This window comes from Garra rufa, chromosome 7 (genome assembly GCF_049309525.1).
Source record: "Garra rufa chromosome 7, GarRuf1.0, whole genome shotgun sequence".
NCBI classification, from domain to species: Eukaryota; Metazoa; Chordata; class Actinopteri; order Cypriniformes; family Cyprinidae; genus Garra; species Garra rufa.
In genome coordinates, this window is record NC_133367.1 from 22738905 (window position 1) to 22753745 (window position 14841).

At 38.5% G+C, this 14841-nt stretch overlaps 2 protein-coding genes across 2 annotated transcripts in view; one reads left to right on the forward strand and one right to left on the reverse strand.

The window, feature by feature from the left end:
• aox5 (aldehyde oxidase 5) overlaps window positions 1–14433 on the reverse strand; it is a 51198-nt gene extending 36765 nt beyond the window's left edge. The window contains 16 exon segments of the mRNA XM_073843615.1: window positions 9605–9774; window positions 9862–9951; window positions 10049–10211; window positions 10437–10621; window positions 10747–10856; window positions 10953–11046; window positions 11889–12040; window positions 12121–12213; window positions 12284–12425; window positions 12514–12594; window positions 12713–12790; window positions 12922–12983; window positions 13076–13202; window positions 13276–13384; window positions 14311–14384; window positions 14386–14433. Of these exon segments, the coding sequence (XP_073699716.1) occupies window positions 9605–9774; window positions 9862–9951; window positions 10049–10211; window positions 10437–10621; window positions 10747–10856; window positions 10953–11046; window positions 11889–12040; window positions 12121–12213; window positions 12284–12425; window positions 12514–12594; window positions 12713–12790; window positions 12922–12983; window positions 13076–13202; window positions 13276–13384; window positions 14311–14384; window positions 14386–14433 (1778 nt within the window).
• Window positions 8009–9144, forward strand: LOC141339175 (hatching enzyme 1.2-like). Its single transcript, XM_073844808.1, has 5 exons — window positions 8009–8077; window positions 8158–8236; window positions 8321–8461; window positions 8543–8660; window positions 8754–9144. Exons 1-5 carry the CDS (start codon window positions 8009–8011, stop codon window positions 9142–9144), a joined length of 798 nt encoding a protein of 265 aa, XP_073700909.1.
• Window positions 14434–14841: the final 408 nt, after the last annotated feature.

Genomic DNA, 14841 nt, shown 5'->3' on the forward strand with positions numbered 1-14841 from the left:
CCTGAAGGACGATGTGAGCGTCGGCGCGATCGTCCTGCACGCGGGCGTGAACGACGTCAAGCTGCGGCAGACGGAGGTCCTGAAGAGGGATTTCGGGAGCCTGATCGAGACGGTACGCAGCACAGCGCCCGCGACGAAGATCATCGTGTCAGGACCGCTTCCCACTTATCGACGTGGACACGAAAGGTTCAGTAGACTTTTTGCTCTAAATGAATGGTTGTTGTCATGGTGTAAAGAACAGAAACTGCTCTTTGTTAATAATTGGAATCTTTTCTGGGAGCGCCCTAGGCTTTACCGCGCTGATGGCCTGCACCCCAGCAGAGTCGGAGCAGAACTGCTGTCGGACAACATCTCCAGGACGCTGCGCTCCATTTGACTAGTAAGCAATTCTTCAAATAGTTGCGATGATGGCTTTTGTTATGCACATTTAAACGATAGTACTGGTGCTGTCCAATCTATAAAGACTGTGTCTGTTCCTCGAATAGTGAGGTCAAAACAAAAATTTAATGCAGGATCTAGAAAAAATCTAATCGTGATTAAACCAGAAAAATGCACAATAAATGAACAAAAACAATTTTTAAAGCTTGGGCTCCTAAATATTAGATCACTCGCACCCAAAGCACTTATTGTAAATGAAATAATCACAGATAATAGTTTTGATGTACTCTGCTTGACTGAAACTTGGCTAAAACCAAATGATTTTATTGGTCTGAATGAGTCTACTCCACCAAACTACTGTTATAAGCATGAGCCTCGTCAGATCGGTCGTGGCGGTGGTGTTGCAACAATTTATAGTGATATTTTCAATGTTACTCAGAAAACAGGGTACAGGTTTAATTCATTTGAAGTACTCCTACTTAATGTTACTCTGTCAGATATGCAAAATAAATCTCTCCTATCACTTGCTCTGGCTACTGTGTATAGACCTCCAGGGACGTATACAGATTTCCTAAAAGAATTTGCAGATTTCCTTTCTGACCTATTGGTTAATTTTGATAAAGCATTAATTGTTGGAGATTTTAACATTCATGTTGATAATACAAATGATGCGTTAGGACTTGCGTTTACTGACCTGTTAAACTCTTTTGGAGTCAAACAAAACGTCACTGGGCCCACTCATCGTTTTAATCATACACTAGATCTAATTATATCGTACGGACTTGATCTTACTGATATAGATATCGTACCTCAAAGCGATGATGTTACCGATCATTTCCTCGTATCGTGCATGCTGCGTATCACTGATGTTAACTATATAGCTCCGCGCTATCGTCTGGGCAGAACTATTGTTCCTGGTACCAAAGATAGATTCGCAAATAACCTGCCTGATTTATCTCAACTGCTCTGTGCACCCATAAATAAACATGAACTAGACAAAATGACTAGTAACATAGGCACTATCTTCTCTAATACATTAGAAGCTGTTGCCCCAATCAAGCTAAAAAAGGTTAGAGAAAAACGTACTGCGCCATGGTACAACAGTAATACCCATTCTCTAAAAAAAGAAACTCGTAATCTTGAGCGTAAATGGAGAAAAACCAACTTAGAAGTTTTTAAAATTGCATGGAAAAACAGTATGTCCAGCTATAGACGGGCTTTAAAAGCTGCTAGAGCCGAGTATATCCACCAACTCATAGAAAAAAACCAAAACAATCCAAGGTTTTTATTTAGCACAGTGGCTAGATTAACAAATAACCAAACACCTCCTGACCTGAATATTCCTGCACAGTTTAATAGTAATGTCTTTATGAATTTCTTTACTGATAAAATAGACAACATTAGAAATACAATAACAAATATAGTTACTACTGCAACTGATACTTCAACATTAGTCATTACACCGGAAGAAAAACTGCAGTGCTTTACAACTATAGAACAGAAAGAATTAAATAAACTTATCACCACATCTAAACCAACAACATGCCTATTAGATCCTGTACCCACTAAATTACTAAAAGAGTTGTTACCTGTAGCAGAAGTACCGCTTCTTAATATTGTTAACTCATCATTATCTTTAGGTCATGTCCCAAAACCATTCAAACTAGCAGTTATTAAACCTCTTATTAAGAAACCACAGCTAGACCCTAGTGAACTGGCAAATTACAGACCCATTTCTAATCTTCCATTTATGTCTAAAATTCTAGAAAAAGTTGTGTCCGCTCAATTGTGCTCCTTCTTGCAAAATAATAATATCTTTGAAGAATTTCAGTCAGGTTTCAGGCCCCATCATAGCACAGAAACTGCACTTGTAAAAATCACAAACGACTTGCTACTTGCGGCAGATCAAGGCTGCGTCTCATTGCTAGTTTTACTTGATCTTAGTGCTGCGTTCGACACTATAGATCATGACATACTCATAGATCGATTACAAAACTATACAGGTATTCAAGGGCAGGCATTAAGATGGTTCAGATCATACCTGTCCGATCGCTATCACTTTGTGTATTTAAATGGGGAGTCATCGCAGCTAACACCAGTAAAGTATGGAGTGCCACAAGGATCTGTCCTAGGTCCTCTACTATTTTCAATTTACATGTTACCCCTTGGTAATATTATTAGGAAATATGGGATTAGTTTCCATTGTTATGCTGATGACACTCAACTATATATTTCAACAAGACCAGATGAAACTTCTAACTTAGCAAAGTTAACAGAGTGTGTTAAAAATGTGAAAGACTGGATGACCAATAATTTTCTACTGTTAAATTCAGATAAGACTGAGATATTACTTATTGGACCAAAAAAGAGTACACAGAATCTCTTAAACTACAACTTGCAACTAGACGGATGTACTGTTGTTTCCTCTACAGTCAAAAATCTGGGTGTTATATTAGACAGCAACCTGTCTTTTGAAAATCATATTTCCTATGTTACTAAAACAGCATTCTTCCATCTTAGAAACATTGCTAAGCTACGGAACATGTTACCTGTTTCTGATGCAGAAAAGTTAGTTCATGCATTTATGACGTCTAGACTGGACTATTGTAATGCACTACTAGGTGGTTGTCCTGCTTCTTCAATAAATAAGCTACAGGTAGTCCAAAACGCAGCTGCTAGAGTCCTTACCAGATCAAGAAAATATGATCATATTACCCCAGTTTTACAGTCTCTACACTGGCTACCTATTAGGTTCCGTATCACTTACAAAATATTACTTCTTACCTATAAGGCCCTTAATGGTTTAGCTCCTGCATACCTAACTAGTCTCCTACTACGCTACAATCCCTCACGCTCCCTAAGGTCTCAAAACTCTGGACTTTTAGTAGTACCTAGGATAGCAAAGTCCACTAAAGGAGGGAGAGCCTTTTCTCATTTGGGTCCCAAACTCTGGAATAGCCTTCCTGATAACGTTCGGGGTTCAGACACACTCTCTATGTTTAAATCTAGATTAAAGACTCATCTCTTTAGCCAAGCATTCACATAATGTATCTCATAACGTTGTACTTCAGTTACATCTGATCAAATGCACATTAATATTCTTCGGCTTGGGCTAAACACATCATTTTTGTTTGGTTGGAAGTTGGAACAGCAGCTACGCTAATTATTTCTCTATTTGTTTCTCTGTTTCTGCCACGGGATTTCCATCCCGTGGTAACTAGGATTTACACAAGATTCAGTCTGGATTCAGAAGAAGAGATGATGCCGACCCCTCAGAGGACCGCAGATGATGCCAGCCTTGAAACAACATACAGCACTACATAATTTTCTTACAAGTTTGATCACAGCACATAATCATTGCAATTAGTGTTCATCATCTGTTTGATTACACAGTTACTGATTTTAACATTTATATCATATGTACATCGACTTGACATACAGTATTCACCACTAAATACTAAAATTACTAAATATATTGTAGTAGCCTAAACTTTTGTACAGCGCTTTGCAACGATTCGTATTGTGAAAAGCGCTATACAAATAAACTTGAATTGAATTGAATTGAAAACATCTTCATCAGTTTGACAACACAGGCGCTGCAAATCCTCGCAACGCAAACACAAATACGGAAAGCGCTGCAAATTCTCACAACACAACCAAACTCAGAAACGCGCTGCGAACACACGAAGGCGCTGCAAACTAACAAACGCGCTGCATATAGCTCGGTCCACAACGGAAATGTTTCAGGGGGACCTCAAAAAGTGACGAACTCATCTGGGACCTGATTATTTATATCACTATATTACCTGATTATTTATATCACTATCACCTTTAAGTGATACTATACTATCACTAAAAGGTGATAGTTCACCGATAACACCTCTGCTCTGACCAACAGCCACAGAACAAATAATCAGGTCCCAGATGGGTTCGTCACTTTTTGAGGTCCCCCTGAAACATTTCCGTTGTGGACCGAGCTATATGCAGCGCGTTCGTGTGTTTGCAGAGCGTTCCTGTGTTCGCAGCGCGTTTCTGAGTTTGGTTGTGTTGTGAGAATTTGCAGCGCGTTGCCATATTTGTGTTTGCGTTGCGAGGATTTGCAGCGCCTGTGTTGTCAAACTGATGAAGATGTTTTCTTAATTTGTTGTCGTTTTTTCTGTTTGCATGTGTTTTCTTCAGTTTGCAGCGCGTTGACCTTTCTCGGCCACCGTACTTTGCTTTTTAATTTGTAGTTTAATATACTTAAACTAACTGACTTAATATATTTACATATGTAAAATATACTCTCTATTGCATTTTCCCCCAAATGTATACCTTGGTAACGTACTTATTCTCGGTATGTATGAAATGTTTGGTTTGAAATAAAGTTTGATTATATGAATTTGTATGGCATTTTTACTCAAAGTTTTATTCAAAGTTTACACAAGTAGTTAAAAAGAACAATATTAGTGGACGATTTTTAATATTAGAAGATTTACAAACTTATCCCATGCCTGATATAACACGCGGAATAGGCAATATTTATAACCTGGCCTGGAAAAATTACATGTAGTAAAAACGTTGCCTCCTGGTTGATGTATGCCGCCGAACAAAGTTGCCACAGCCTTTTCGCGTCTTACTTTTCTATGTTCTTACAATATTGCGAGCACGTAGACGGCGACGTTGCCATTATAAAAATGGAACGTTGCACAGACTTCGCCACAATGGAAATGTATTTACATTCACTGCCAAAAGAAAACAATTCAAAAAAGGTGCCTCTCACTGCAAAAAAAAAACATGTTCTGTCTGATCGGGGCCTTGCACTGTTATTATCCCTCAAGCATTTTTATGTATATTTGAGAACCAGTATAAGCCCTGTTGTAGTGTACACTGGCCATAACCCCCTGGTGTTCCTTTCTTATATGTCAGGTGCCAATTAATGTTTGCTGCAATGGTCCTTCACTTTGCAGGAGTAGTATATCCAGCTCAAAAAAGAGGTGGAGAACATTATGGTGGATGCTCTTTTGAGAGTATAAAAGAGCACTACCAAAACATAGTGTGATCACTACTTAATGGACAACTGGCTTGGCATTTACAATTTTTTTTACATTAGTGGCGAGGGTGTTACATCCTGTGGACATATTTTGTAAAATATGCAATCTTGAGAGAGTAATGTTAATTGTTGGGCGTGTTACGTGCTGCATGTTTGCCTTCTCAAAGAATAGCCAAAGAATATAGAACACCAAGAGGCGAAACTCTGATGCTTTTTTGGTAACAGCAACTAGGTGGCGCTTCAGTAGCGCGGAAGCCATTTTAGACTGAAAATTCCACCTGGACAACAGCACAGAAGCAGACAGAATGACAACGAAAGGTAAGTCAAACTGGAAATAAAAGTACATAATGACTGCAGGGAAGTGCAAAAAGTCACTCTACATCAGAAGTTCTCAACTCTGGCCCTCAAGGTCCATTTTCCTGCAGAGTTTAGCTCCAACCCTAATCAAACACACCTGAACAAGCTAATCAAGCTCTTCATCATTACAAGAAAGTTACAGGCAGGTGAGTTTGATCAAGGTTGGGGGTAAACTCTGCAGGAAAGTGGACCTCGAGGGCCAGAGTTGAGAACCTCTGCTCTACATGGTTAGATTTATTTTACGGATCAGAATCCATCACATCTTATGTACCCAAAGTTAACGAATCTCACATCCAATTCAGAAGCGCAATAGAAAATTTCTCAAATTAAGTCTTCAGTAAATATTATGACTACTACAGTAAACGTTGTATTGTATTAAATTTTGTATTATTATACATGTGTTATGTTATCAATTGTGGAATCCAAACATTAATTATACATTTGAGGCAGCCTGCTGTATTTTTATTTTATGCCACTTTACACATTTACTATTACTATTATTAGTTATTATTATAGGTCTGAAATATATTTTGTAGTTATACATTATATTGTATGTTTTAATCCCCTGGAACACAGTACAAACATGATGATCTTACAGAACATAATGCATTGCTGTGTCTGTCATAACTGAATAATTAAATACTTTTGGAGTTTTTACTCATGCTTTAACGGACATTAATATAAGACAATACTGCAAAAACACTTTACTGGCAAAGCTGTTATATTCTTGTGTTATATTTATTGTCTACCATTCCTAATTTTCTTAATTTAATTGTATGTGTTGATATAAGTTCAGCATTTATAATGCTAGAGAACAAAGATTTTGTGAAAAATAGATGGAAGACAAAGTCTGTTTTCGATCATGTTTGCTATTCTGTGTTTGTTTTTTGTTTTTTGTTTTTGCAATAACAAGGAATAGGAGTTCATACAAAACTAGACAGTTTTGACAGAGAGGAAAAAAAATCCTCAGTAGACAAACATAATCACACCATGATTAACTAGAACAAAAGGTAAGCCTATGAGAACCGTGATACTCCTCCCTACTCCTACATTCCCTCTATTAGAAGTTTAGCATTCCATTGTCTGCCAGACAGAAACTAGCGCTAACTGACTGCAATATATATAATGCTTCAGCTTAAGAGGATGCAACCAGCGCAACCAGATTTTTCTGATATCTACAGTGGCTTTTGCTGGCTTGAGGAAAATCTCAATTTTCTATTTAATTTCTATATTTCTGTCTATGTGCTAGTGACCTTCAGTACCACAGTTTGTTCTCTCTTTTTCTTTAATTTTTATTTAACATGAGCAAGATCCATTAGTGTTTGTGAAAACATCTAAAGTTGAAAAATTACAGGATTAAAGTTTGATAATGTACTAACCCCAGTGTCAACCAAAATTTTCATGACTTTCTTTCTTCAGCCAAAAATAAATTAAGTTTTTTTTTTGTTTGTTTGTTTGTTTTTTAAGAAAATATTTCCGGATTTTTCCCCATATAGTGTTAATTACCACAGTGGTCCACAGTGGTCATGGTCAAAGCTATGTACTTCAACTTCCAGTTGTCTGCTTTATTTACTCTACATTAGCTAATGATTTGCAAATGTATCATTATGTTATTACTTGTTGAGGCATAGAACTATTAACTAATTGTTAAGTAATATGTCATTGTGGTTATGGCTATAGAATTAGTTATGTGCCTCAATGGGTTGGAGTCATGCATTTCAACTTCCAGTTGTCTACTTTAATTAATCATTATCTAATGATTTGCAAAGATATCATTATGTGATGACTAACTGTTAGAGAACTGTATCGAGCCATTTGAAGCTGCACTGAAACTGCAATTTGGATCTTCAACCCATTGATTCCCATTGAAGTCCACTATGACAAAAATCCTGGAAGGTTTTCCTCAAAAACCTTAACATCTTTTCGACTGAAGAAAGACATTAACATCTTAGATAACATATGACATCCAAGTCAAAACAAAAAAACGACAACAAGAATTGCAGCATGTCCTTCACAGTGGATTACAGTATTAGGTATCTTTTCCGATTACGCAGAGTTGTTGGATTAACAGGACGAGGTCAGAGTTTCCTCCCTTTAGTTACACACTGGACACTAAGACCCTACCCATAATCCCCCAGTAGACCCACCTACTCAGGTTAATAGAAAGTCCAGGTCTGACAGCACAAAGACACCAAAGCTCAGCACAGGAGCATCCTGAACATCTCTACACACTGAGACAACATGGACACAAGAGCCTCCCTCTCCATTCTGCTGCTGCTGTTTGGCGTCTCACAGGTGTCTCCTCTCATGGTAAGATTCTGTCTAGTCTTAGATTCAGAAGATTAACTTTTCTCACTAGTAACATGTAATTCTTCTACTTCCATAAACAGGAACTAAGCCATGAAGATGTGTTCATACCTCTGCCAGAAAATGTTGATATCACTACACAGATTTTGGACTCCAACAATGGTGAGGCATCGAGTAGATTTCTCTAAACCCAAGAGGTGCTTAAACAAATCTCATTCTCATTTGTTTCTCGTTCTTTAAATACAGGATCTTCTGAAGTCCTGATTGAAGGAGATCTAGTGTTTCCCAAAACCAGAAATGCTCTCTACTGCTTTAACAACAACTGTTTCTGGAAGAAAAACGCTAACAACATAGTAGAGATCTCTTACATAGTCAGCAGTGAATTCTGTGAGTGAATCTCTTTCAATCATTGATCATATCTGAGTCATGAAGATGTCATTTTAAACCTGTTGCCTCTTTCGTTTGCAGCCTATTATGACAGATCAGTGATTGCGAACGCCATGTCCACCTATCACTCCAAAACCTGCATCCGCTTCGTTCCCAGATCATCTCAGATCGACTACATCAGTATTGAGAACAAAGATGGGTGAGAACAATCATCCAAAACCAGAATCATTTAACCAGCCTTAGTCCAACACATTGCATATATGTAAGTTATTTGTTTCTTCTCTCCTATCAGGTGCTACTCTTCTCTTGGTAGAACTGGTGGCAAACAGGTGGTCTCCCTCAACAGGTACGGCTGTGTGTATCACGGCATCGTTCAGCATGAGCTCAATCATGCCCTGGGCTTCTACCACGAGCAAACCAGGAGCGATCGCGACCAGTATGTCAAGATCAACTGGGAGAACATCTCTCCTGATATGGCCTACAACTTCCAGAAACAAAACACCAACAACCAAAACACTCCATACGACTACGGCTCCATCATGCACTATGGAAGAACAGCCTTCTCCATCCAGGCCGGGCTGGAAACCATCACTCCCTTTCCTGATGGGACGGTGGAAATCGGACAAAGGCAGGGAATGTCCAACACAGACATCCTGAGAATCAACAAGCTGTATGGATGCTGAAGATGAGGCTTGTACAAATAATTTAATATAGTTCATATGTCTGTAGATGTGAGATGAAATTGATTGTGTTGGAGGAAATAAAATGAAGCAAAATGCCTTTTGTTTTTTAAATTATTCCATAAGGAGGTGAAGTGAGGCCAAGTATGGTGACCCATACTAGGAATTTGTGCTCTGCATTTAACCCATCCAAGTGCACACAGTAGTGAACACACACCCGGAGCAGTGGGCAGCCATTGCTGCGGCGCCCGGGGAGCAGTTGGGGGATCGGTGCCTTGCTCAAGGGACTCACCTCCTTGCTCAAGGGACTCACCTCGTGGTACATTCACTCCACCCCACCTACAATCCCTGCCGGACCTGAGACTCGAACCTGCAACCTTTGGGTTACAAGTCCGACTCTCTAACCATTAGGCCACGGCTGCCCCCGAATAAATACTGAATGAATGAATTCCATTCTACTTACATGATCTTTGCATGAGCCCTGGTGCTGGTTATCATGGAAACAAACAGTTCTCCTTTAACAGATGGGATGTCATCATAATACACAGCTTCTCCTGTAGCCTGCTGAAGGGCAGCCTGGTGTACATTGGGACGTCCTACCGGGTCACTAGAAGACTGAGTCTCTGGTACAGGCTGTAATTTCATTGGTATTGATTAGCTGATAACCAAGCTTGATATGAAAATGCAGGCTTTGTATTTGTGTAACTCGGGTCTGCCTACCTGGAAAGAGTGGTTTCCTTGTGGCACCTCATTTTTGAAGGGTTTTAATGCACTGAGATACTCTAATGGCAAGTCATTCATGCCTACCTCCTTTAGCGACAATATATATATATATAAAAAAAAAAAACAATTTAAGAAGGAATCAAGTAAATTGTCCTGTTTGAACAAATAATTAGCATAATCATACCTTTTGTTGAAGCTCGAGCAGCACTTGCATGTAAAACTTGAAAAAAAAGCTGAGTACTAGAGCCTTGCGATACTCTTCCCGTCCACCAGGGGCAGTAGGGGGCACAGATATTTCTTCTTCTAAGAGTTGTGTTCCTTCTACCAGGAGTTTCTCATCCCATTTTCTGCCAAGCAAAAACCAAAGTTCACTGACCGGGATGTATGTAATGTAGCAACACAAAACAATACAGGTAGCCCACCAGATTTTGCTAGTCATTCCTTTAATGGTTAGTTGTTGGATTTTCTTGTTTTAAGGAATGTGTTTGTATTCAGTAAAACTGTGTACAGTTTGTTCTCTCACATAAAAGATTTTTCGGATTTGAATTACGTAGGCCTTGAAATGGTTGTACCTTCCCATCAGCTCTTCACAGGTGTGTCTGGCTTTCACCAGAATTGGTCCCACACCTCCATAAAAAATATCAAGTTTCTCCACCACATTTGAGTCATGTCTGAATGCCACCCTCATGCCAGCATTCACTATGGAGAAGGCGAACTCTCTGCGCTGTGCCTGGCGAAATGCAGACACAAACTCCCACTGAAAAACACAGGGATTAGCTTTTAGCATGGAAACTAAATTCATAGAGAGTTTGCAAATTATTCTGTCTAAACCATGGTTTTAGCATTAGCTTTAGTCTGCATCCTCCATTTTGAGGAACGTACCGGTCTTGAGTGAGGAATGTCAATAGCCAACAGAATCTCATCTGGTCTTAGAGACGTTTTACCGAAGTCTGTGAAAATCTCCTCACTTAGACAAATCTCTCGAGCACCATCTGTAGTTTAGACCAAAGAAAAAAAAAATGGAATTATTGGAAAAAGGCAGTTATAAAAATTTTTGTGCAAATAAAGTCCAAACATATTGGCATTACCTTTAGAAACAATGTGTAGCGTACACTCCGCTGCTGCTAGAATGCTGCTCAAGTCATATTTAGGGTTGGCACTCAGGATATTTCCACCAATGGTCTTGAATTTATAAAATGTAAACAAAATTGTAACATGTAGACAAGTGATTAAAACAAATGTTTATATTATTATTATATTGTTATATTAAATATTATTTTTGTGGATATATTACAGTCCAACTGTTCCCCTTAAAGGAATAGTTCACCCAAAAATGAAAATTGCTTGAGGCTTTTTAATAGCTTTATAATAGCAGTAAATAGCTGTTGAGATTTTAAAGTTCAACAAAGTACATCCATCCATCATAAAAAGTACTCCACACAGCTCCCGGGGGTTAATAAAGAGCTTCTGAAGTGAATCGATGCATCTCCTCTTGGCTTATATCGAAATTCTCTGCCATTTTTATTTACAAATCCTCGTTTTGTACTTGTTACCGGTGTTCTGTTTTGCTCACTCCTCTGTGCCTCCTTGTTCGCCACTTCTCACTGGAGCTTATGCTATGCCTATATCCTACGTCATCCACTGGAACGCCACTCTCTCGTGAACGTGTGTACGACAGTTAGCGGAAGCTGGGGTTTATAAAGTTACAAATGTGGATGTTTTTCTTACAAAAACACATTAATTCACTTCAGGAGGCCTTTATTAACTCCTGAAGCCATGTGGAGTACTTTGTATGATGGATGGATGCACTTTATTGGACTTCTATTGGACTATTAAATATCAACATCCATTTACTGCCATTATAAAGCTTGGAAGTACCAGGACATTTTTTAATATAACTCTGATTGTATTTGTCTGAAAGAAGAAAGTCATACACACCAAGGATGGCTTGAGAATTGGGTAATTTTCTTTTTTGGGTGAACTTTCCCTTTAATTCTTCACAGTGATTTATTTTTGCTACTCACAGCCATGTTGCGTATCTGTTTGCCGGCCAAACACTGTAATGTTTGAACGATGGCCTGGTAAACTCTGCTTTGCTCTAGCCCGAGTTCCTCAATTCCTCGCAGGAGGACATCCTTCAAAACAGACAAACTGCATCCTGCCCCTACAGTTACGCCTAAATAAAGCAATTTTGGGGCTTTAGTATTTGCTAAATAAGCATATGAAATGCAGAAGCATCGTTTATCCATGATTTACCATTGTTTCTCCATTTGATAGCTCGAAGTTCTGAAATGCTTCCACCATAGATGACCAAAGGATGGACGGTTCCCTTCAGATTCATCTTTGGTCCTGCAAGAACAGAAACGGTTAGGAAGGATAGATGGATGGACGGATTGATGAACTTCTTCTCGAAACCAACCTATGGTTGTGTTCCCAACCAACAGAGGTGCGTTGGGGTATTCAGCTTTCAGCTTCATTAAATCTTTCAAATCTGTTGGGGAAATCCACCTGACCTTTTCACTCTGGAAACAAAGTTGTTCGACTTTTTTCTTTCCCATAATCTGATGAAAAGAGGGCATATAATAAGAATTAGTGGCGAGAAATATCCACGTTCTTATTAGCTACCACAAAAAACAACTGTTTGCTTACCAGTAACTGTGGGGGAAAGATCAGATCCTGAGTTGGGTCGAGGGGTAAGACATTATCCATGCTGAAAAGTTCTCCAGATATCTAGCAATAATACCAGTAGCAGAGTTAGTAAACTAGAATCACCAATGTCTGTCTACATTTAATATGTAACTCATGTATAGGATTTTTTTTAAAAATGATATGCCTAATATTGGCTTACATCAGATTCATTGTTGTGAGAATTGCTGTTTTCCATGCAACATCCATTTCCATCACCATTTTGGCAACAAATCGGAGTCTAGAAAAACATGAATCATGTCACTATAGAGCGCATAATTATGATCTGCAGTCAAACTCTATAGTTTGTAGTATTTTCAAAGATTTGTAGACATTTTCATTTTCTGCTGGGAGTTAACAAACAGTCCTTACATCACAGAATGTTTTAAATCCATCAATTATCGGTCGATATCCAGTACAACGACACAGGTTCCCTTAGAACAGAGATAACAGAATGTTTAAATTCTTGTATTCTGTGTTTGAATTCATAATTCTAAAAATGTAAATTAAATCTGTATGTAAATACCTCCTAGTGTCTCTCGAATGTCCTCCATGGTGGGATGTGGGTTGTTTCTCAGTAATGTGTACATGGACATCACCATCCCAGGAGTACAAAACCCACACTGAGACCCATGAGCCTTTGCTATACGCTCCTGAACAACAAAAACAAAATATCTAAATGGTTTGTTCTGGACTACTCATTCAAAGTGACTATTTTGAAAGTACCTGAACAGGATGTAGTTTAGTCTTGGTGCTTCCAATGCCTTCGACAGTCACCACTGAAGCACCATGGAGAGAACAAATTGGCTGCAGACACGCATTTACTGAAGAGTGACTGAAGGATCAGTTGAGGATTATGAAACATCACATTAAAAATATAAAGGCTATAGTTTACATTATCATAAAAAATAAAAATAAAAAACAGAAGAAATGTAGGTATATCTGTATTCAAAGGAATCCATTCCTTTCATTTATTTGTTTCACACAAGAATGCCAACTTTTGCGTTCAGCTTGGAGTGAGAATTCCCACAGTCCTTATAAGGGGGTCCGTGGACAAATATTTTTTCCTTTCCTGGCCCATGTTTTTGCAGTTGCTGCAACAATTAAACATATTTAATAAAAAACTGAAAATTAGAACCAAACACTGCATTTTAATCACGATACAAACAAAGATGCTACACACATGTAACATGAGCAGTTTTATATTTTCTTTTCATTATAAAAGGTAAAAATCTGGACATTATGTGGCTGTTAGCAGGACGAAAAACAAAACTTTTATTCAGATTCTGAACGGATTATATCTAGCCTAGAAGTGCGCAAATAGCCCTTCCTTGATAATCACTAAAACGCCTCACTTCAGTTTACGATCTCACAAAGTTCCTTTATAATCAATAAACCTCTTATTTACATTGAGAGGACTGGCAAGTGTGAAATCAGACTAACTTGAACGTAATGGCCAATCACAGGTGTTCAAGAAATCAACAGATATGTCTGCGATTGGCTACATTGCTCAGCGCTATTAATACACGCAAATAGAAACTTTGGGCGTTTTTCAGAGTGCAAACACAAATACGCATTGGATCTTATTATTACAGATTTAACTAAGGGTGGTTTTGACTGCGTGAGAAAGTAGATGTGTGGCGTGATAGCGTGTGAAAAGTGTCAGTTGCGTGAGTCTCATGCTGAATGCGTGAGAGTTGGCAGCCCTGGTTTCACATCAAGGTTTCATGCTGTTATTTTTGTCATAAGAGTGAAAGATACAGCACAGTGTCCTGGATAGGGTCGTATCTGGACACCATCACAGTACAGGCCCCACATCCCCCTCCACCACAGCCGGTACTTTGTACCTGTCAGACCCACTGAACACAAAAACAACACAAGCATAATGTAAATATATATATATATATATATATATATATATATATATATATATCTCTATATATATATATATATATATATATATATACTGTATATATACTGTATATAAAACATAAGTTTACAGAGACTTCAAAGGGACATGATGATCAGGGAAGTTTTCTCAGAGGAGACAATGGGGCAGTGTCTTCTCCAAATATTGGATGAGAAAAAAATCGCAATCCAATGCCAATACAAAATATAATATTAAAAAGTGTTCAAATCAATCGTTTTTTCTAAAGAAACATTGCACAACAGCGACACCATCAGCAAGTAAATTTACAGCGGGAGTCCGTTTCTCTCATGCCTCCCCTGATATGATTGGATATGAATGGTTATGATCGGCTGTGATTGGTTCATGCCGTAATTCCCGCCTCT